General features: G+C 39.2%; 1 protein-coding gene across 2 annotated transcripts in view; it reads right to left on the reverse strand.

Annotated features, from left to right (window-relative positions):
• Positions 1–7,148: 7,148 nt before the first annotated feature.
• The window catches only part of CDK6 (cyclin dependent kinase 6), a 102,947-nt gene continuing 84,853 nt past the window's right edge, over positions 7,149–25,242 (reverse strand). The window contains exon 5 of one of the 2 annotated variants that reach the window (XM_042477040.1): positions 7,149–7,226. In XM_042477040.1, coding sequence (XP_042332974.1) covers positions 7,172–7,226 — 55 coding nt within the window. In that variant the 3' untranslated portion in view covers positions 7,149–7,171. Of the gene's footprint in view, positions 7,227–19,778; positions 19,887–25,242 lie in introns of those variants that run through there. The other variant, XM_042477041.1, reaches the window with a different exon arrangement.

The raw sequence follows: 25,242 nt of genomic DNA on the forward strand, positions 1-25,242 counted from the left end.
AAAAACAGACTGTAGGTTCAGAGCCAAGGAAACTTTAGTGTGTAATGGATATCTGATAGAGGTATTTAGCAGTCATTCTGTGCCAAATTGAATACAAAACCAAAGTTTGAACTTAATACCTCTTTAAAGCAACCCCCTACCCCTTTCTGGATAGATTTGGAATGAAAAAGAAATGGCTGTGCTGTGCCACTAGAGAGCAGCACTACTCCAGTTTCCAATAAATACTTCTTCAGTGACAATATAAGTAAGGGCAATACCAGGTGGAGGATTATTCAGTCATTAGGGTGACATGAGACCTTACAGGCCTTTGCCAGTATTCAAGGCTTGCAGAAAGACTGAATGTTGTATATGCAAACTCCTGTAACTCCATCTCTCTTTCTCAATTTCCTTTTCCATCTCCATCCCAGTACAACTTCTTGCATTCTGATCCTAAACCATACATACAGCATGAAGTTGTTTTTTGGATACAGCTTGAGGGTGCAACTTCTTTTTGTTGTTGTTGTCATTGTTGTTATTGTTTGCCTTCAAGTCGTTTCTGACTTATGGTGACCCACACTTACTTTGTAGAAATAATGCAGTTTGACACCACTTTAAGTGCTGCAACTCCCTTCTATGGAACCCTGGGCTTTGTAGATTCACAAGGTCTGTAGCCTTCTCTGTCAAAGAGTGCTGGTGCCTCACAAAACTACAGATCTCAGGATTCCATAGGACGGAGCTACAGCACTTAAAGTAGTGTCAAACTGCATTATTTCGACAATACAGATGGACCCTTAGAAAGAAATTACAATTCCCATTCGCTTTCTTTGCTGTAGTTATTTTCTATTATCTAAACGAAGTATGAATGTAATAAGGCAATTCTGGATTAGATCAAAGACCCATCTGGTTAGTGGCCTATGGGACATTTACAAATGGAACACTGATACAAATTCACCCACCTACTCCTGTTTCCCAACATGCTGTTCCTGATACTGCAGGTGATAAACATCCATGCTGATTAGTACTGTAGTCAGATATGTCCCTAAATCCAATCCAGCCATCCAAATCAGGGGCTGCAACTACAACCTCTGGCTATGAACACTGCAGTTTAACTATGTGCAACATAAGGACGTTCTTCTTTTTATAGATCCTCAATTTCCCATCATTTGGCTTCAGCAGATGGTCCACACCACACATATAAAAACTCTATCACAGCTTCCCTTATTTTCTCACTTGCCCTTTTATTGCACTTTCTTCTAGTTTGGAGAGACACTTTTTGAATTTTTTTCCCCATCCCTTTTTTCTCACAAATACAGTGACACCAGTAAACTAGGTCACAACTACTAACCCTTTCCAATTTAATTATGAACCATTTAAAAAGAATTGGCCCGAATACAGATTGCTATAGGATCCAGCTACTCATATCTGAATTTCAGTACCACATTAATTTTCTTTATTAAAGCCTTTGGTATCTGATAAATATATGAATTGTTTAATTTTTATTTTAAACCATTGTCATTGCTGTTATTTGCCATCTATCAAACTGAATTTTGACTTTCAACAATCCTGTGAATGAGAGACCACCAAGAATAGCTGTCCTGTTTAGGTCTTACAAACTCAGGGCCATGTAGCTTCCTTGACTGAATTAGTCCGCTTATGGTGTGGTTTTCCTCTTTTCCTACTGTTGTTACTTTATCAAGGAGTATTGTGTTTTTCAATAAGTCATATTTTCTCATGACATATCTAAGACATGACAGCCTCAGTTTAGTCATCCTGGCTTCTAATGAGAGTTCAGGCCTGTTAGACCATTTGTAGGCTCCCTTATTGTTTTAATTTTTTCAAATAATATAAATTGCTAGAGTTGATTTAATTTGTGTGTTGCCCTGAGCTCTTGTGATGTAGAGCAAGATATAAATATTTTAACCTATTTCTCAGTCTGTTCACAGTGAGAAATTATTGTTGTTCCTGTCTGCTTCTTGTTCTGGTTCAGTCCATAAGCAGACTTTTCCTTTTGTCCCATGACTACATTTGCTCAGAAATCTTTGGTGTCCAGCTGTATGAAAAGTGTGGGCCTTTGGTATCTGCTGGGATTTGGTTCCAGGACCATTATATACAATGACACAGTACAACTGTGTAATTAATATAAAATGGCAAAATCAAACTTTTTGGATTTTTAAAATTGTTTTCAATCCCAGGACACCCGAATCTGTGGATATAGAGGGCTGACTGTAACATCTACTTGATTACTCTTGTCCACATGTTTATTGACATTTTCAAAGAATTCTAAAAGGTTTGTGAGATAGAACATACCTTTGCAGAAACCAGCCCTGCATCTACACTACAGAAATAATCCAGGTTGTCACCATTTTAATTGCTGTGGCTCAATGCTACGGAATTCTAGGAACTGTAGTTTTGTGAGACATTTGACCTCCTTTCTCAGAAAGCTCTGGTGCCACAACAAACTATACTTTCCAGAATTTCACAGCACTGAGCCACGGCAGTCAAAGTTCTGTCAACCTGGATTATTTCCGCAGTGCAGACGCAGCTCATTTGGTTTTTCAGCAAAGCTTACCCTTCTAAATATTTTTGATAATTTTATTCTTAGTAACACTTTGTACCAATCTCTCTGGAACAGATGCTAAGTTAACCTTGATCCTCAACCCCCTTTTGAAAAACTGGTGTTACATTGTCCACTGTCCCATCTGCTGCTACAGAAGATAATTTCAGGAACATGTTACATATCTTAGATAGGATAGCAATTTCACTTTTGATTTCTTTAAACCATTCAGCTGTTTGAGATTTCTATTATTGTTGTTGCTGTTATTTGCCATCAAACTGAATTTCGACTGGTTGTTGCCATCTGGACACAGTGATTTGTTTGCTTATAATTTGTCAGTGAGATCTAGAACTTTCTCATTTGTTAGTACTATTTTCCTTAGCACCTCTCTTGAATTAAGAAAGTAATGAAAACATTCATCCAGGAAAAGGCATTTCACCCTCTATTTTCAGCAGTGAGGATAAGTGAAATTAATTCCTACATCCAACATTTACACCAATATAACATTTCCATCTTCAGTATTTAAAATGCTAATATGTATCACCTCAGGACATTATAGCATGGTGTGTTTACATCAGCTGAATAATCTTGTGTCCAGTTTAGGCTGGAAGGCAAAAGCCATATAGTATAGACAGAGGATGCAAAGTATATAAGATGTTTTTACAGTATTAGAACTCTGTCTGATCAGAGCCTGGTTGAAAGCCCAAGATAAGCAGCTGTAAATGGCCCAAATGTCAATGTCTTTGGAATGTAGCTATCCTTAAAATATTTTCAAGCCGTGGATGCTTGAATCTGTGGATAAAGAATCAGTAGATACAGAGGGCTGAATATATTGTACTATGAAAACTAGAATATGTGGATATACACTAACTGTGGATGCACTGTGAGATCACCACATTATAGTGATTCTGCATCCCTCCCCATGATCACAATAAAGGCAGAATCCCAGTACTGGCATTACACACATAACAACAGCTACATATAGGTTACTTCAAACTGTTGCATAATCTCAGATTTCCAACAGAGATTGCTGTTAACATACAATTAGTTTTGTTTGTAAGTTTTACCACAGAAACGTAAAATAAATTAACTGGCTGCTCAAACATTTGAACAACCATGCATCACTTCCCTGAGAGGTAGATAGTGAGCAAGACAGATAAATGAGATGGCAACATAGAACAATGTAACAATTCACTGATGGCAAACTGGTTCTACTTGAGTGTCCTTTGCACTGCATCCCCAGTGTTTACATGGCACTATTCCCAAGTGCTCAGTAATAATAATATAATAATAAAAGTTTATTTATACCCCGCTTTTATATTTGGTAGCTCCTCTACTCTTCTGCCTGGGCATGGAGGAACAAAACAAGAGTGGTAGATGGATGGCGCCTCACAGCAGGGAGTTGGACTAAACAACCTTTTGGTTCCTAACAACTCTATGATTCTATACTCTCAAATGGCTATTTTCCTCCCTTCTCTTTCATATGGCTCTGGGAATCATTCTTCAGCTTGTTAACTTTGGAGAGGTTCCCACGTTTCACTTGCCTTGGGGATGCAACATTACAATTAAAAGCAAGCCACATGAAGAGAGGATGTGCAGAAATAGCCCTTATAAAGCATTGTGGGGAACTGTAAGACAAGGAAGTGAAAAAGAATTTCCAAGCAGCTTGCATTTAGATTCAGAAACAAGGAGAGGTGGGAGATGTTTTTGTCTCTTCTCCTAATGCCCTGCCACCAGATAAAAGAAAGAAAGAAGGAAGGAAGGAAGGAGATAGTAGTGAAGATGAAGATTTTGTTGCCTTAAGAGTTGCTTCACTATCTTCATATATTATATTTGGCTATGCATAACATGCTCTTGAGTAATTTATTCCAACAGAACTGAGAAATATTACTTTTTTAAAAAAGTTATCAAAATCCCCTGGCCAACATACTAATGGGAGATTCCAGGAGTAGTCCAAAAAAGTAACTTGTCCTACAGTTGCATCTGTATAGGATAGAGATGATAATGGACATTCCCACTCTAAGTATCTGTTTCATAAAAGAATTTTTAAAAAAAAATCCCAGCTGTGAAAAGGGAAAAGCAATACTAAGCCTATTTTGGAGGAGGACGTCTTAACCAGAGGACTTATCCCCACTGCCCCCATATTCTGAGAAAAAAGTACTGTATAATAATTAATGTTTTGTGGCTTGCACAAGTGGCATTACAATTTTTATTTTTGATTAATGGAGAAATTCTTCTCTGCACCCACTAGAAACAGAAAAAAAATTTTTTTTCTGGCTGCTCAACCCTATCCGTCCTATTTTCCCACCAGAAAATGTCATAAATAATTTGTCATGTTCTTTGGGGGGGGGGGAGTGCTGCCATGCTTCTTATACCATGAAAATAGGCATTGTAATACACATGTATCAAAGCATTCTTTATCTAGTACAAGCCAGATAGAAATGAACTGAAGGGATAATTATCAGAGCCAGAAAAACCACGGAGGGCTGACTTTTTCTAGATTGTGCAGGAAAAAGCTATTCTGTGGCATGACAAATTAACCATGCTGATGAGTCATATACAATGGGGCACAGCACAGGAAATGGAAGCCAACTTGAGTCAAACAAAAAGCAGCTTCTGAAACTGTGTAGCTCAAAACGAAAATGTCTAGGAATAGGATACAGTCTAAGCAAAATAACAGCCCTTGTTTTCATGCAAGCAGATTTTTCCCTGATCCCATGCCATCAACTGCTCCAGTTTAGTTCTGATACAACATTCAGAGTGATGCTTAAATAAACAAGTTACTATAAACAGGCAAGAAATGAAAATTTCACTTAAATGTGAAACTGCAAAAAAAAAAAAGTCAAACAAAATTATCACAGTTATTCAACTATTATAAAGGTGAATTGCCATTGCTGAAACCACCCAGGAGAATTAATTCATCTGATTTTGGACAGAGGAAAAAAAAGGTAGTCAGAGAGAGTTGGGAGTTGCAAAAGTAGCTGGCCATCCAATTCTACATAGAAATGACCACCTATAAATGGAGTCATGATGCCAACCCCAGTGCAAGCTCCTGGAGTGCTATAATGCAAAGGATGAAGAGTAGACAGTCAGACGGATAGACAGATAAGTTTTGCCACAGTATGAAATCTACAACCAAACAGGGCTAGATGAATGATACGGATGTGACTTTGCATGGCGATGGAGCAGGATAGAGCCAGCAATAAATGTAAAAGATTTCCTGGAGGTGTGACACTATTGGAGATGTGTTGCCTTTTAAAAAATAAATAAAACAAAAATTAAAGTCTTACAGTTCTACAATACAACAATCCAGGTTACAGAACTGTGACAGTGCTGATGGAAAACAGGCACTGAAAATAGTAAAAACATTTTTTTAAGTGAAATAAAAGAGTTAACAAGATGGCAAAGACATGGGAAAGATTCATGCTAACATCATGAGTACAGTATGGTTAACAGGCATCAGTCTGTGTGCATGCATGTGAAATATGGCTGCCAGCTTAAATCTCCAGATTTCATGGATGACCTTCTTTCTTTGCTCTCTCTCTCTTTTTGTGCTTTTCTAGCGGGCCATGCACCTTGCTTCAATTTGCAACGCTTGTTTCAATCAAGTTCAATCAAACCTCCAGGGGTTTGGCATGTTTAATCAAGTAGCTAAACTTTCTCCCTTCTCATATGTGACATCAACAAGGGCCATTCAGCTTCTGGCATGAAAATCTAAGGATCTGGGATGAACCTGACCTGGCAACCCTAGTGTAAAATGACACAAGTTGCAGTTTCCCAAACTACAGAATATACCAGACTAACTGAAGACCAGTTGCACTTAGTTGCCAATGAAATCAGTGGGATATGTTTATTGTTGTTGTTGTTTGCTTTCAAGTCATTTGCGACATATGGTGAAACCTATCATAGAGGTTTTTTTTAGCAAGATTTGTTGGGAGGAGGTTGCCTTTGCCTACCTCTGAGGCTGAGAGAGTGTGAATTGTTTAAGATCCTCCAGTGGGTTTTCAGGGCCGAATGGAGATTCAAATTCTGATCTCGAGAGTCCTAGTGTAACATTCAAACTGCTACAACACACTGGCTTGTACTTAGTTTAATTCAACGTGAGTGAAATTATAGATAACTAAGGGGGCATTCACACTTATTTTTTGTCCTGAGGAGATCTGGATCTCCATGGTGATGCAATACTGGATCAGTGTTCCTATTACCTTTTCCATTCTTGAATCTCTTCATGGCATTGTAACCCTGTTGCCATACAGTCCGTTGATTTCATTGGCAATTATGTACAACTAACAAAGCTTGAAAAATTACCAACTAACCAGTGATTGATTACTACAATCAACCTGAGTACATCTTCTAAGCATTTGGAAAAATTACTTTCTGGACTAAAATTTGTAAAATTGCCCAGCAAGCATGGTCACTGGGCATTATAGTTCAAAATAGTGATATCTGCAACCTCTTCTACTAACGTAGTCCAGATCCAATCCACGATATTTAGCGTTAGGAAAATGAGACAGAAGCTCCACCAAGAGGAAGATATCTGGACTTCTGTGTGAAAAACAGGTAAAGAGAGTCTCCCTAGAAAGCTAAAAGTGATGTAGCTGGACATACTCTTGAAAAGAAAATGTAGGAAGCTATTACTTACTCAAATATTTTTCCTAGCTGATCAACATCTGAGTTTCCGCGAAACAGCGCCCTGAAAAGGAGAAAAAAGGGAAGTATTTTAAAGAGGAGACTACTTTTTTTTAAAGGGAAGCTTAAATTTTATTCATCCAGTTTCCCCCCCATGCATTTTCTAATGTTGGCTGCTTTGGATTCAATTTTTCGCTGTCCAAAAAGCACATATTTTGAAATCCATCCAACATGTGGTAGCTGCAGGGCTCACTGTTGGTTGGACCCTTCAGATAGCCAGTTTTCAGTCAATTCCCACCACATGGGGACTGTAAAAATCCATGCTCACTGAGGGAGAAAAAAACCTGGCTGTTACAACCCATCTTCAAGCCATTTCCAGCATGATGTTTTCTTTCCAAAAGAAAGCTGAAAAGATCTGCCTCGTATGATTAAACAAATGTACTTGGATAATAATACCCACTGACAGAAGTTGTGCATTTAAAATGAGATGAGTTCCATACTGAAGCCAACATGATGGACAGTCCTTATCCAAATCACAGACACTAATCCATTCATGAATATGAGAAAGGTATCTCCTTCAATGAGAGCCAGCTTGGGCCTCATTCCCACTTACAGATAAACCAGTGTGCGATCTGAATCGATGGATCGATTCGACAGCAGAGCGTGGTTTCTACTACATTTTCCCCAATTACATTTCCCCCCACTACATTTGCTCACACTTTTTCCCTCCCAAATAATCCACTGGTGGTTTCCATTCACAAATGAATCTATTCAAAATGATTTGGTTCCAGCCAGCCAAAGGGGAAATCTGAATAGATTCTGTTCCACATGTTCTGTTCACACTTGCATAAAATCAATTTACTGAAAAAGAAGTGGAAAAAATCAGCATCAAAAAGACATGGGTTGAATGGGTCTAGCGCATAGCCCCCCTCTCAGAATTGCGATTTAGATTCAGTGGGAACCAAGGTAATTTGAACCAGTTCAAACCGATTCATAATCCGATTTAAAAGGTAATGGAAATGAGGCCTTGGTGTAGTGATTTGAGTGCTGGACTAGGACTCTAGCAGTCGAGAGTTAAAATGCCTGCTCAGCCATGGAAACCCACTAGATAACCCTGGGCAAGTCACACACTCTCAGCCTCAGAGGAAGGCAACAACAATTCTTGTTGCCATTTAAACAATTATTGCCAAGAAAACTCCATGATGAATTTGCCTTAGAGTTGCCTTAAGTTAGAAACAAGGAGATCACAAAAAATCCCCTCATTGAAGGTTCTTCTCTCCTTGGTTGCAGATTTTTAAACAGAAGTTGAATGGCCATCTGTCGAGGAAGCTGTACCTGCAGATTTTCTGGTTTAGCAGGGATTAGAATAGATAACCTTTTGGGGTAACTTTCAGTTCTTCAGTTCTAGAATTCTATTATCTATGTGTTTTTCAGTAAGAAAACCATTTGCATTAAAGGTTGTTTCCCTGGCTCATACTAGCTCCTTGAGAATGACTAGTCTCAAGCCAGGCATGAGTTTCAAAGCATTTTCAACAGATTAACTCATTGGAAACCACCTCACAGCATGACAAAATCCACCAAATATGTAAAATAGGAAAGGGAAACTTATGTTTAGGAGAAAAAAAACAAAGCCTCCCATTTTTAATCCAAATACACTACAGAGAGCCACGTGAGAACTCTTGAACTGCCAATATAGCAGCCTCAAATTCTGGGATGGGAGCCAAATATTAAAACCAAGAGAAATAAATATAAATATCTGGACTGTGTCACTTTTAGCACAGTATGGCTGCAGTTAAGTTACATGACATGATGTTCTTGTTTCCCCCCATTTCTACAGAGATTTTCAAAATATTTAATCTTGATTAAATATCTTGCAATTAAATAGACCAGGGGTAGGCAACCTGCGGCCTGCGGGCCGGATGTGGCCCGGCGAGGGCTTGGGACCGGCCCCAGCCCGGTCCTGCTGCCGATTGCCACCGGGGCCTTTGGCGTCTCGCGCAAGGGGCATGCTGAGGCAATTGTCTATAGAAGCCTCAGAAACATGCATTTATCTTAACATTTTTTAAAAAATCAGCAAATTTTTTCGCGTGTCCTCCATTTTTTATGTAAAAAGTGCCCTCCATTTGAAAATTTTGTCTTACATTTGTCCCGGTTTATTTATTATTTAATTGTTTTAAAAATATTTAATTATTTATTTTTTGGCTTTGGCCCCCCAGTTGTCTGAGGGACAGCAACCCGGCCCCCGGCTCAAAAGGGTTGCCTACCCCTGAAATAGACAATACTGTAGTGTTTTTGTCATCTCCAATGAAATCCTAGGCCCTTTATTACTCCAGCCCTGATTATACAATATCATATACCATCTTGCTATGCAGTTTGGTATGGGATGGATATTTTCTCTCTCTCTGTGTATGTGTTTTGTGTATCCCTTAAGAAGGATAATACCCTTATATATATAGCCTATACATTATGATATATACCCTTAAATGCTGAACAGGAACAGCATACTTAAAGGAATTTTAAATCATGAGATGATGATGAATGCCACAATATCTTAGGGGTGAACAAAGTGATGTACCCTTTTTTGCAGCTCTCCACCTTTCTTTTAAAGCCCCCCCAGCCTAACCAAATTTTTTTTCTGTTGCAAATGTTGGGTGTTTTTCAACCCAAACTACTCAAAAATCTCAACCTCCAAAGCCACTCCAAACCCACACAGAAGACACCTTCAGCACTCCTAAATACCTCTCTTTTTGGAGACTGTTTCAGAAATTTGGGAAGGACTCAAGGGCAGTTAACAACAACAACAATTGTGATTATTTAGTTGCATCTCACACCATGGGTTAGGCTGATCCCAGATAGTTCAAACAGCAGAATGAGTGCCCCTCTCAGCCTGTGGCTTCAGTGTCAGTGGGGCAGCGAATCCACTCTGTTTTTCAGTCCAAACTTTACAGGCACTATACAATCTATTTGGAGAACAAGGTTATCCCCTATTGCTGAGCAGGGTTAAGTACTTGCATTGTTCGGGCCTTGACCTACATTGTGTTTAGCTGTATACTTCTATCATTGGCCACATAACAAGAAGGCATGAATCAAACAGAAGGCAATGATGCTAAGAAAGGTAGAGGTAAGTAGAAAGAAAGGGAGACCACATGTCAGATGGCTAGACTCAATCAAAGAAGCCAAGGGCCAGAGCCTGCAGGACTTGGGCAGAGCAGTGGAGGAGTCTTGGAGAGGTCTCATCCACAGGGTCACCATGAGTTGAGGTTGACTCGCGGGCAGTTAACAACAGCACCTATCCAGACAGTCACCATGGAGGTGAAAGAAAACTGAACTTTACTGTGGAACTTAAGTAACTAAAAAGGATAAAATGTGGCAGGCTGAGAACTGGAAGAGACAAAAAAGAGATGAGTGGAGAAGGCCCTTCAGATAGCAGAAAGAAACTAAATGAAGCCAGAGCCAAGAGATCTATAAGAGGTAAACAACCAGACAAATAAGGAGTCAGGCCTGATGAGTTGATAATGCATCGATATAGAACACACTTATAATTACACTTAAGGCAACAGACTGTAACAGTAATGCCTTGTTGGGGCAGAACATAGATGGCTCCTTGAAAGTTTGGACTAAAATCCAGAGTCGATTTGCCTCCCTGCTAACATCAGAGGCAGCAGCCACCACTGCAGGGGAGTAGCAGATGTCACGGTCTCAAAGAAAGATTGTTTCATGAAGTCTCCAAGAGTACCCTGGGTTTTTTGTGCCCTCCCACTTCCTTCTGTTTTAATGCCACAGCTCTAATCCAGCCATGGCAGAAGTGGCATTCAGATAAGCCCTCAATCACCTCTCACACTGCTGACCTTCCAGTGATTGAAGAGGTTTGCAAAGTTCCTGGGTTCTCATTTTAAGAATGACACTTTTTCAGTGTGGCTGAATACTTCTCTTTTCCCTTCAGTCATGGTCTCTGTATGAATGAATGTGAGACACCGCATAGGAGGAAGTTCCTCTACATGTCACCATTCAGCAAAATCATAAGTTAAGCAAACATTTCCAGAAGCATAGGGTTACTTCCTTGCTAAAGAAATAGGAGGGGGAACAAAAGGATGACTTGGCCATGGCCGGCTGGGAAAAGCGCTCAATGAGCAACGAATGCATGTTTACTAGAAACAGGCTTGCTTTGCTCAGGGTACTGATTTGTACTTTTATCTGAAACTTCCCAAAACAATGCAGAAAAATTTACCACACATCAGATGCAACTTCAGTAAATTGGCTGGAATCACAATAGTACACAGAAGCACAAGACATACCCTCCAACATTTCACAGATGAATAGAGGGACACAAGTGGCAAAACAATGTTTGAGTGTGGTCAACATAGCAAAAGTTATTAATATGAAAGAACAGACAAGCTAGGAGAGACTGCAGCAGTTTGATTTTGCATGAGCTTACTGGGAAGGGCAAGATTTTGCACCCGCTGATGAGTTAATTGAGTGGATGCTACTTTTGCACTCACACTTGCAGTGTGCAGCAAGTGAAATAAAAGGAGGACAATGGGGGAAAATGTGAGGAAGAAAGAGAAACAGACACATTTTTAAAGCAGCTGAAAAAGTAGAATGATAGAGGATTAATCAGGAAAGCCCCTGCCAAATCAGGACAGTTGGAGGAGATAGCATAAGCTCACCTCTGACTCCAGACTGTATGCTATATATAGCGACAGCAGTAAACAAAGAAGCAAGTACAGAAGTAGCTGAAGTGACACAATCTGAGGGATGTCATTGGGGCAAGTCCATTATGCCATATCATAGACCAAACACAGGGTTGCAAACTATGCTACAGTTGGTCATCATATTTACATATACATAGTTTCATGTGCTCAAAGTGAACATTTAGTAAAATGTGATGTTTTTAAAGAATTTTTAAAATAAAAAAATATTTTTTTAAAAAAATTGAAATGTGAAATTTATTTTTTTTAAAAAACATGAGGCCTCTCCCTTCTCCTCTCAGTGAGTCTCACCCCACTGGCACCATCTCTTCAGCATTTTAATGGGGCACAGGTGTATGCCACAGCCTGTTTCTGCCAAAAGGCAGGTGTATGAGGAGCAGTGGTGTCACCCCATCTTAGGGTCTTACCTGGTGTGGTCCGCACCCCCTAGTGATGCCACTGCTTTTCCCACGATTGACTTACCCTCTTTTTTCCCCCACACCCTTGCCTCACCCATGTTGGGTACCTCCCTCCCTTACACTTCACACCAGACTGATAGGAGGGAAGCAATTAATCCTAATGAAGGGAAGTGAGGTGGAGGAGGTGAAGGGAAAGCAGACAATAGCTGGCATCAATGGGGTGGATGCCAAAATAAGGCTGAGGGCACTGACAGTGCTTGTGTTGCTTATTTTCAGTGCAAGCCTTGCAAGGATGACTAGGACAAGGTAAAACACTTACTGAATGATAATTCCGAAGGACTGATGCAGAAATCAAGTGATGCACATATCCCAATCAAGTACTTAAATTGATCAGGAATTGGTTAAATCCTCCATTGGCTAAGTCCAAAATGTCATACAATTTGTCTCAGAGAACTCCGAATATGAAGTCAGGAGGTCACAATGAATACAGACATTGTATCCTTGGTTGATAATGAACCTTGAAACAAGATAAGGAATCTGTGAAGGTTTGTTTAGGTTTTGCTTCCATTCTAAGGGGGGGGGGGGGAGTTTGTTTTTGAATTAAAGAGTGAGATTATACCCTTGGACATTATCCAAAGGAACTATTTACATGTGTGATAAGAAATCATGGACTCTTGAAAGGTGCTTTGTAGTTTTTACTGCTGCAGTTAAATGCTGATGCAGAAAGTAACTATTTTTAAAGCTTGTTCACCTCTGCAGTAGGGAAAATTAAAAATAGAATTCTGGTTGTATGTATATGTTGTTTCATTTACATCTGTATAAATGACTTTTCTGGTAAATAAACTCATAGGATGACTAATACCAGAATGTTTGTCCTTTGTGATTTTGGCCTTATGGTAAGAATAAGAATCATGTGGCCCTGTAAATGTTGTTGGAGTACAGTTCCCATCAGCTCTAGCCAACATAGCCAATGGTAAGGAATGCTGGGAGGTGTAGTCCAGCAATAGCTGGAAGGCTACATAATTCCCATTCCTCCATCACACAGAGCATTAAAGGGTGCAAAACAATCTGATATCCTTGATCATTTTACGAGCTTAAAACTTCTTTATTTTTAATTTTTAATAACAGAAAACTGAGTAAACAACTAAATCACAAGCAAAATGCTAGGTTTACTTTAACAAAACTAAAGAAAAGACACACACACACACACACACACACACAAACAGATTAATTCTGCCTGTGTTTTATTGTTTTATAAACTACCAAGTCTGGCTAGACAAGAAAGTCCAAAATTCTTAGTACCAAAAGAGAGACTAGGATTTGAATCCCCACTCAGCCATGAAACTGGCTGGGTGAACCTGGGCAAGTCACATTCTCTCATCCTCAGAGCAATGCAAGGGCAAAGCTCCTCTGAACAATTCTGCCAAGAAAACCATACAATAGGCTGTATTCGCACTGCAGAAATAATGAAGTCTGACACCACACTACCATGACTTAATGCTATGGAATTCTGGGAATTGTAGTTTTATAGGACATTTAGCCCTCTTTGTCAGAGAGCTCTGGGTCACCTTAGAATCACCATGAGTCAGAAACCACTTGAAAACATACAACAATAACATCAACAGAAGTTCTATTTGGATGTTATGGAAGTATTACAAAAACAGAAATGCAATGTCAAGTGACAGGAATTAAAGATGTCCTGAAGTTTAATTAAGCTAATTACAAATAAAATATGGGGACCCACCCCCCAAAATCTTACAGAACATACCCAATCTTCCACCACAGCGGTTCTTAACCTGGGGTCTGCAGATGGAATTCGGGGGCATCTGTGGAATTGTTCAAACAGTGAGATTTTTGCTTCCAATTTCTTTGTGTTAATTGTTTCTATCATGGTGTATTTCTAGGTAAATATTTAGTCTTTGAAGTGGTCATTGTAATTTTCTCCATTACAGACTAGACTACGTGAAGGAAACCAATTTACAATCTTCCCATGTTGCCAATACATGGCTGGCATATTCATTTTTAGTTACTGAAACAAAACTAATAAATAAATAAAAAAATAAAAAAAAATGACACCCAATTCCCCAAAATGAACTAAAACCCAAGCAATGTGTCAGGAGTAAAAGTAATGACACTGTTTTAAAAGGATATTATTTTTAAAAATAAGTTAATTATGGCCTTGCAGTTATCCAAGGAAACACATCAAAGGCAATATTGTTACTTGTACTGCATTGCTTCCAAGCGTTTATCTAACTTTGTATTGGAACCCTCCCAATATCAAGTTATCTGGATGGGTTCATTTGTGGAGTCTGCTCTGAGATGACCACACCACACATTCAAATTTGGACACAACAGTCTAACTGAGTAACATTCAGAGAGAGAAATCATAATAATATAAAGTGCACAAGAATAGAAGAGTTTTAATTTACTGTCAATTCATTACTGAATCCACACTGTCAATGTGGATCTACTATCTTTATTAGATAAAATTTGACTCTGCTTATAGTTTTGCCATTATTATCCTTATATGAAGATCCTTTTAAGGTTGGAATGGGTTTTATTTTAAAACACCTCGGTTTTACCTTCAGCTAGTAATGTATATTTGCTTTGGGCCTCACCAACTGAACATATTTCTAATCTGACTGTGATGATGGGAAACCTTTGAACAGCAAATGTTTAATGCCAGTAGGTCAGTTTCTCATGGAATAAACTTTGCTTAACCAAACATACTCCTACTTGTATCAGCTGAAAGCCTTTGCACACATGAATGAAAGCATGAAGGAAGTTAACTCTTACCTACTTGAGACCTTTTCTAACAGTACCACAGAGCAAATAAACACATGGGAACAAGTATATTTTACTTATCAATTATCTCTGGTATTATAGATATCTTGCAGAAGAGCAATGAATTCCATACTCTTTCTTGTCTTAAAGAGATTTGTACCAAATGGGTTACAAGCAGCAATGAATCCTGGACTAAGCCATGAAAGTGAGAAACCAGAGAGGAGTCCCTTTGAAGAAAGTATACATTCTGCATGTCTTGGGTTTAGTCCCCAGTATTTCAAGTTTACAGGACTTCAGTTAAATGTGCTTGGAAAGACTTCAGTTGGAGGCCCTGGAGAAGCTTCAGCAACAGCTTACTACAAAAAGCATCTAATGGACTCATATTCTTTGATTCCTATGTTCTTACGAACAGATGTATTGGATCAGACCAAGATCTAGCTTGTCCAGCATTGAGAGGCTGACTGCCTCTAATACTGGAAACAGCATGTAGCCAATGTGACTAAGAGCAACCAATAAACTTCCCTTTCATTTGTCTAATCCACTTTTAAAACTTTCCAGGTTGGTGGCCACTGCTACATCCTGTGATAGTGAATTTAACTATGTGCACTGTAAAAAACATGCTTTTTATATCCATCCTGAATCTCCCACAACTCAGAATCGGTAATACTATAAGAACGGGAGAAGCTCTGGTGCATATATCATGGAGACAGTGGAAAGGACAATGTTTTTCTTCCTATGGACTCCCCCTATAGCAGGAGTGGGCAATGTATAACCTGCAGGCTGCATGTGGCCCTCGGAGATGTTTTGTGGTTCCCAGGGCCACAAAATGCCTAAAATTGGCCATCGGCCTGTGTGGAGGGCATTTCCATCTTGTTTGGAGCCCCACTGAACACCTCAAGGATAAAATGAAATTTTGTAAAAAAAATAAAATAAATCAATTTTATTGTCTTAAAATGCCTTTATATGCACTTTAGGGCCTCCAAAAGTCCCCCTCCCAAACATGCTTCCATGTCCTTGACTGGGGCTGGGGACTTTTGGGGGCAAAATACATTTTTTTTGTGGGAACAGGTGAAGTGGTCCAGGGGTGGTGGCTCTCCATGGTCACCTGGTGGTCTAATGCACCCCCCTAGTCTACCATCTCTGCCCCAGAGCATGCACTGCTTTATATACCTCTATTATGCATGCTCTTACTTGTTTTTTTTCATAGTAGGAGAACAAAGAAAGCTTTCTTAAGGCATTGTTTTTATTGCTATTTTTAACTACAGGTATACTTAAGTTATGGAAGTAGATGCATTCCTAAGCATTATTTCTTTAAGAGAAAATTCGGTATCAGAAGTAAAAATAACATGAAAAGAATAGGGACATTTTCCTGCACAACAAAAAAAGTTCAACAAGTTTCAATAAACCTTTTATCCAAAACTAACAATAAGCACATGGAAAATGAAACAACCAGGTCAGGTAAGCCTTGCAGAAGCAAATTAAAACATTTTGAACCTTCAAGAGACAACTTGAGAGCTTCTTCCAAAATGCATGCAGGATGACTTTTCCTTCACCAGCCTCCACTTTCTTCATTCTTTTCTCTTTTGGTGACCAGACTTATAGATCTATGCTTCTTTAATGTGCTAGGGGGAGATGGTGAGGGAATCATACCTGCTTTCCTCTTCTCTCTCTGTTTAGTTGTTTATGCATGGTCAATAAGGAATTTTGGAGGCAGCTGCTGTTCACCTTACCTGTTGTAGGCAGGCACACAGCCTACAGTACAATAGGCTAGAGTAGAATCCCATGCTTTCCCAGTTCAAGCTTTTTTGCAGTATGTATTACGGATATATTGCTGCAATGCAACATCAAAATTTTGGTTTTCTCCACTCTACCTTCTCCATCTTCATAATGCTGATGCTAGACAGAGGGCTAGGAGGAAAAGTGGGGCTGGCTGGATGCAAAAAGACTTTGTAAAAAGGAACGTCTTTGTCAGAGGCTTTGTTAACAATGGTTGTTGTTAACTGCCCTCAAGTTGACTTCAACTTATGGTCACACTATGAATGAAAGCCTCTAAGCCACCCTGTTTATAACGGGTCTCAGGTGTTGCAGGTTCAGGGCCACTGCTTGCTTGATTGAGTCTATCCATCTGGAATGCTGTCTACCTCTTTTCCTACTGCCTTCTACTTTATCAAGCACAACTGTACTTTCTAGTGAGTTATGTCTTCTTGAGATATCTCCAAAGTACAATAGTCTCAGTTTAGTCTTCTTGGCTTTGAGGGATAGTTCAGGCTTTATTTGCTCTAGGACACATTTGTTTGTCATTTCTGCAGTCCATGGTATCTGTAGAACTGTTTTCCAGCACCATACTTCAAATGAGACTGCATCTATACCTGCACTGAAAAAAAAAAAAGGCAGTCTGACACAGCTTTAACTGCCATTGCTCAATGCTATGGAATCCTGGGATTTGTAGTTTGTTATGGCACCAGAGTTCTCTGATTGAGAAGGCTAAATATCTCACAAAACTATAAATCCCAGGATTCCTGGAAGATCACCAGGAATCTGCAGCCCCAGATGGCAAAGGTCTTTCTGAGTCTTTGGGGGGGGGGGAGGTAGAAGGGGACCCTGTTCCCCAGGTTGCAGATGCTGAAGACAGATTTCCATCCTTTACAAACAGATTGAGCCATACCCAGAGGCTGTTAAGTCCGAGAGGCTGACCTGATTAGGCACCTATGGCCTTGAGCTGCCTATAAATCTCCCAGCACTTCCCTGGCAGCTTTATTGTTGACAACCATCTTATCTTGTTGACTGGAAGTACAGTTGATGTTTTTGTGATCTTGGACTGGCTTTGTTTACTCTTGGCTCTGTGCTGGCTTCATGTATCTGGACTACTGACTTGCTGTAATGACTTCTAGACCTGCTGATAATCACCCTTGTGTTTCTCCCTTCATTTTGTTTGGATAAATCTATGACTGGCCTGGACTAGACTAACTACGGTAGTACCCCACCACTTTTGTACCCAATTCCCCTGCTTTCCTGGATACTCACTGACTGGTATACAGGACAGAATTCTTGCTTGGCAATGGAAATTCACTGAGTGATCTTGGGAATGTCACACTCTCTCAGCTGCAGGGGAAGGCAATAATAAACCTTCTCTTAACAAGGCCTGAAAAGAAACCCCCTGATAAAGTCAACTCAGGGTCACCATACATCAGAAATGACTTGAAGGCACACTACAACACTTCTAATCTGTATTTGATTTAGTTTTTGTATGCCCTAAAGGCACCAGATCCCTTTTGATCATGGAAGGTAACAAGGGTCAGCCCTGGTTAGTATTTGGATGGGAGAATGAATTGTGTCACTGCCAATGAATACCAGGTGCAGGATATATTTCAGAGAAAGGAACTGGCAAAACCACCTCTGAGTATTCCTTGTCTAAGAAAAGCCTATGAAATTCACCGGGTCACCATAAATTGACAGGAAATTTGAAGGCACACATACACACACACACACACCATCTTAAGTCTCAGTTTGGGAACTTAAGAATATAGATGCATATAAGCAGAGATATAAACAAACATAATGGGAGCTCAATATTCGTGGGTTCAATATCCATGGATTTGAGAAACTGCAGATTGAAATGAAGAAATATCTAAAAAACAAACAAACAAAAAACCTACAATAGCCAGACTGAAAAACCGTCCCAGGGCAATATGGAAGTTGCTGTGGCAAGACTCAGGCAAGCCAATGCTTTGCTCCCCCATGGAAGTCAATCCCATCACAAAGCCTCAGTCAGAACCCAACCCTCTTCCTTACTCTCTTTCACCTTCACATCACAAAGCCTTTGCCAAAATTTAAACCCCTGCCTCACTCCCTTTCCCAGCCTCTCACAAGGAATCTTGTCCCAGCATTTAAACTGCCTCAGCCCATTCCCATTTTCTCACAAGGATGTTGTTGTTGTTGTGTGCCTTAAAGTCATTTCCGACTTATGGCATCCCCAAGATGAACCTATCATAGGGTTTTCTTCGCAAGTTTCTTCAGAGGGGTTTTTCCACTGCTATCCTCTCAGGCTGAGAGAGTGTTACGTGCCCAAGGTCATCCAGTGGGTTTCCACAGCCTAGCTGCGATTCAAACCCTGGTCTCCCAGTCTTCTAGTCTAATGTTCAAACAATGTTCACCATGCTACTAGAATTTAAACTCCTGCCTCAATTTGTTTCCCACTTTCTCACAAGGAAGCCTCTGCCGGAATTTAAACTCCTGCTTTCCCATTCCCTCAAGGAAGCCTCTTTCCTTATTCTCTGTTGACTCAACCCTTCAAAAATACAATTAATTTTGATGCACAACAAAATGAAGAATCCAGTTAAAGTATGCACAAACTGTATAACAGTACTAATACGTTAATTTGGTTTTCCATGAAGGTACATTTTATCTAGTTCAGGTTATTGATCAACATGCATCTGGTACTACCTTTATGTCTCATAGCTGGCTATGACTAATGGCTCACATTGTGGGCTGCACTTAAGCCAGATATGGTAAATGTACATTTTCCCCCCTTTAATGGAACACGGGTGATTAGCAACGTGCCTCAGAAGGAGGTTAGACTTTCAAAACAATAAAAGCATTGGAAACTGTTGCACAACATGTAATGCCAAGCTAATATGCAGTGAGAGGTGAAATTTCAACTTTTACACCAGCTGTCCGAGTTTGAACCTTTGAGCACAAAAGACATGAAAGTGAGGTAGGCAGAAATGTATAATTTGGAGCAGCTGTTGTGCCTTACTGAGTCTTCCTAAACATATGTGCAGAAAAAAATTAAGAGCATTAGCTTCAAAACATCTTCATTCAGTGTAGTGAAATCTGTGTGAAACAAAAAAGAGCATTAATGTCAGAGAGCTTTACAAGGATAAGAACTCAGAAAACCTATTTTGTTCCAAACTTGTTAAAATGTATGTCACAGTCATATTGGCTCAAAAATGATAAACCTATAGGGCTAAATTTTAGTCCTACTTGAATATCTACACTCTTCTAAGTCCCCTTGATTCCAAGATGTCTTTTCTATCTGAAAATAAATTTGGATTTAGCCCATGGCCTTCCTCTAAAACTGAGAGTGAGTGACTTGCCCATGGCCAACCCATGAGTTTCTATAGTCCAGCAGGGATTCAAACTCCTGGAGTCCTAGGAGTCAAACCACTATACATTGCCCTAGCTTATTATTTTTGTACAGTGGGCCTCTGGATCTGCTGATTCCAGGACTCCACATAGATATCAAAATCTGTGGATGCTCAAGTCCCATTATATACAATGGTATAGTAAAATGGTGTTGCTTATATTCATTGTCATTGTTGTTGTGTGCTTTCAAGTCATTTTTGACTTGTGGTGACCCTAAGGCAGGATTCTTGGCAGGATTTGTTCAGAGCAGCTATGCTATTGCCATCCTCTGAGGCTGAGAGAATTAGACTTGCCCAAGCTCACCAGTGGGTTTACATGGCTGACCCAGGATTCGAACCCTGGTTTCTAGAGTCATAGTCCAATGCTCAAACCACTACATCACATTGGCTCCTTTTTTGTACCTTATATACAAAGGCAAAATCAAGGTTTTTGGAATATAGCTTTAAAAAATATTTTCAAGCCATGAGTAGTTGAATCCATGGAAGGTTGAATCTGTGAATATGGAGGTCTGCCTGTACTTTTATACATATGCAGTTAAATCCTGGGATTTTCACCTAAGTCCTGCATAGGCCCAATATTTGTCTTACATCTCTGAGCTCAGTTTACCAGCTGCTGAACTGTACTCACTTGTAGTCCTGCTGAGGCATTTTCCTAAAGAGATAAGGAAATCTAAGGGGGGAAAGGATTGGAGAGGTTCCTACTTTCTCTTGCCTGACCCTCTCCCTGAGTTCTTGACCTCATTGTGTTGAGCAGAGAGGTCTGAAGTCGTGTTTCTGCTGTATTCAATTGACTGCAAATAGGATGTCCTGTTAGGCCTCCCTGTTCAGTGAAGGGGTCATCAGTTATGAGGACATGAAATGAAGCCAATGAATGCATCCCCATCCCTCTGTTTAGAGTCCTCATGAGTTTGTAAAAATGCCTAAACAGGGCTAGAATCTCATTCAGAATAAATACCAATAGTCTTGTATGCCTCTATGCACTTCCACTGCACGGCTGCATCTGCACTGGCCAAATAATCTGGTTTGACATCACTTTAACTGCCATGGCTTAACGCTAGGGAATTCTGCTCTGGTGCCACAACCAAATACAAATCCCAGAATTCCCTGGCATTGAGTCATGGCAGTTAAAGTGGTGTCAAATTGGATTATTTAGCCAGTGTGGATGCAGCCCCCATCAAAGTTACTAGGTGGCACAGAATCCTCTTAGAAGGAATCTTTCAGGGACAACAAAAAGGGAGACGTGTTGACTGGGGGGATTTTGGGAAACTGGCCATGCTGTATCTCACCAAAGTAACTTTTCCAAGCTCTGAACAGAGGTGAAATGTTATCATACTGCTGATCACTCAACTGCACACCTTGCAAGTTGCTAGTTGTACAGGAAATCTTGATGGAATTCATTTATTTTCAAAATGTTGCTTCATCCTTTCCCATTGTCTTCTCCATGTGCCCCTTGTTGGCTTTTAAAGACCAGAGAATGCAGCACTGGTATGGGCCTGAATTAATGTGTCAAGTATTATAGAGGTAATAACTAATGATGATCTAATTACTGAGGCAGTTTTATTTGTGACAGACAGAGTAAAACAAGAACAGCTTCCAGTATTAACATACATTCTGATCTGGTCATGATGACCAGCCTGCAATCACAAAAAGAAATCTGCTTCGCTTTATAGAGTTCACTTAGCAACTGCAACAAGATTTGATTATCACAGAGCTCACACATTTGTATTCCACAATTTTGCACTTAACTCCATTGTTTCATATCACCTTTTCTGCACATTGTGCATTACTCTTTGAAAAGAAGGAACCACTTGTGCTTGTTCACACTCTCACACTTGTGTTTTTTCAAGCACATGTTCATTCCATCTTGTGTGCTGAAATCTGCAAATTTATTTTATTTAATGGTCAAAACAATAACCTGTTTGTACGTTAACATACATTTTTACACACTGAAATAATTGTACGTACTATACAAACACTTTCTTGATGATACATAACATTTTTCGAATCCGCCCCTTCTCCTGTGCTGCTTCTCATGCCCGGAATCTCCTCCCTACACAATTCAGAACTAGTATCTCCTTGGCTAATTTTAAGGCTGAATTGAGGACACTCTTGTTCAGGCAGGCATTCCACATTACTGGTTGTTAATCTGCTGCTTACTTTGTCTTTAATGTATACTGGTTAGTATTATAGATATTTTAATCATGTAATGTTGTTAGATTGTACGCCACTTGGCAGGTTTTTATTCTTTTTTTCACCTTATTTTATTTGACCCTTACTATGTAAAGCACTGTGCAAACTTTACAGTGCTGTATAAATAAATGTTAATAATAATCATTTTGAATGCAGTGCCCTCTGATGTATACATGGTTTGCATTTTTATTGGAGCACTGCATTGCAAAAAGTGCAGCAATTAAATTCAGTTCAAGTATTAGTCCAGAAAGTACAAAGCAGCAAAGATCACCCCCATCACTCTTATGAGATTCCACCAGAGTAAGCAATACCTTTGATTAACAAGTTATAACATATCTGAGCATTCCCTTTGGCTTCTCTTGGCATCAAAGTAGAGTCTACAGGGGTATCAAAAGCTCAGTGAGCCACACATGGTTTGGAAAAAACACACAATTCTTCAAATGTCTAAACACCATCAGATCCCACATTGCGCTCATTCTCATTCCCTTTCAGCAAATTTGGCTCAGGCTTATATTTGCTTGGTACAAGATGGCCAAATATTTCAGAACCGTTTTTTCCTTCACATCAGCTAGCGTTAGATGCTGTCAATGTCCTGCTGTCCCATCCTTTTTCAGATCTCTTTTTGATTTTCCACTTCCATGACTGCATATTAACCTGATGTTTTTAAATTTTTTTCACAAAACACCCATAACTTCTGAATAATTCTTTTTTTTAAAAAAGCTCTGCTGAACAGAGGAAAAGCCGCCAAAACAAAGCTAAGCATGGAATGATGAAACAAAAATAATAGATAGTTGGTTTTATATATCCTACCTTGACATGATTTAATGTATGTTAAATAATGTTTTTGTTTAGAAAAACTGAACAAAAGACAGTCCAAAATATTTGTAGAATAAACTGTCTCTTAAAGTAGTAGAAAAAATATAATATTCTGCACTCCTGTCTGGAATATGAAACTGTTTTGTTCACAGTTTCTTGTAAACATGTTTTTATTACCAAAAAAAGTCTTGTTTTAATCACCTCAGACCATTATACACAATATATACTTATATTTCATCAAGAGCTGTATCTTTTAACATTTTAATCTGGATGGATCTCTGTGCACAACCTCATATGTCAGCATGACACAAAGTTCCTTAAATATACAATTTTGTATGTTACTTCTTATGTTTATGAATTAGCTTTTCAACCCAAACCTATGCCTATTCAAATGGAAGTAAATTCCACTGATTTCAGTAATATTTACTTTCAGACAGTGGTAGTTGAAACTGCACTCTCATTATTATCCAAGAAACTTTCCCTCATACATCAGTTTCTGAGTCCCAGTAATCCGGGACTGAGTCCCAGTAATCTGTGTATTCTCTAAAACAGCACAATCTTATACAGTACATGTCTATTCAGAAGCAAGTCTTACTAAATTTACTGGAGCTAATTTCCAGGTAAATAGACACTGGATTGCAGCCCTAGGTTATCAGATAACCAAAGGCTGGCCAGTTTAGTTCTCTTCTTAAAAGCAGAATCCCACTAAATGCACTAAACCAAAGCCATTGCCTCTGGAAACAAAGCATTATGTACAAAATTCACCAGGGAATTCTATGCCAACCCCATTGACTTTCATAGAATAAATGGAAATACTCCAAGTGAAATAGTCATTTGACCATGTAGCATCCATTAATTCCATAAGAGATTCCTAAAGAGAAATTCAGAGTGGAAATGCCCAATTTAACACACAACAAAACAGAACCTTCAAAATAATTAAAAAAAAATACATTTACCAGGATTTGTCTCAACATTTTATTATACATCTCACAAAAAGTTAGCAGTAGCTGATGTATCTATAATGTGAACGTGCTGTGTTTGTGTCTTAAGTGACTAATATAGGAGATTTTTTTGAGTATTTTTTTCCTGCATGCCAAACTAAAGTTCCCCCCCTCCCTCCTGCTTTTGTTAGGGTAAGTAACAGTTTTTGGTTTCTATGGTTTAACAACCGTTTTCTTTGCCCATCGTATCTACTATTGTGACAAAGTCTGGCATGATTGGAAGCTTGAAGAAAAACCACAACTGAATGGCTTGGCATAAACTTCAACACCCTTTTCCAACCACAGACAGATACAGTTACTGGATTTGACTAACGGTTATCAATCAGCTCAACTGTAGGCCCTTGGGAAGATAACAAGACACAAAAAAAGAAGGAAGAAGGAAGTTAATTTGAAGCTTTTAAAAAATGTTTATATACTGAAAAGGACTTACTAGCATCCTGGAACATTCTGTTTCCTGCCCAGGAGTTCACAAACTTAATTTGGTCACTTAAGAGAAAATCCACATTCCAGAACCATCAATATTATTATTAACTTTATTTATGCCCCATCATTTTCCTAGATGTGAGACTCAGTTATGATTTCTACATGAAAGCATATAACATGGGGAGGCCATGTATATGTATATGTATGTATGTACACACACACACACACACACAAACAGGTACCTCTCATTACCATGCACATGCACTGATTGAACCAGGTTTTTTAAAGGTGCATGTTGGTGCATACATGTTCTCTATATATAACTGATTAGAGAAACACTAGTTTAGCACCAGGGTTGCCTGCCACAATTATCATCTTGCAAATGTAATTACATCTGACATCAACATTCTTGTCTGCCTTTCCATTTGATCCAATTTGTTCAATTTATTCAGTGAAATATTTGTAAGTGTGAATGTAAATTTTCCACAAAATCCCCAAACACCTGTCTTTCAAGTCTAAAATAAGAAGACCTCCTTGTTTGAAGGATTTTAAACAGAGGCTGAATGGTCATCTGCCAGGAGTGCTTTGATTGTGAGTTCTTGCATGGCAAGGGGT

The sequence above is a fragment of the Sceloporus undulatus genome, chromosome 6 (genome assembly GCF_019175285.1).
Source record: "Sceloporus undulatus isolate JIND9_A2432 ecotype Alabama chromosome 6, SceUnd_v1.1, whole genome shotgun sequence".
Lineage (NCBI taxonomy): Eukaryota > Metazoa > Chordata > Lepidosauria > Squamata > Phrynosomatidae > Sceloporus > Sceloporus undulatus.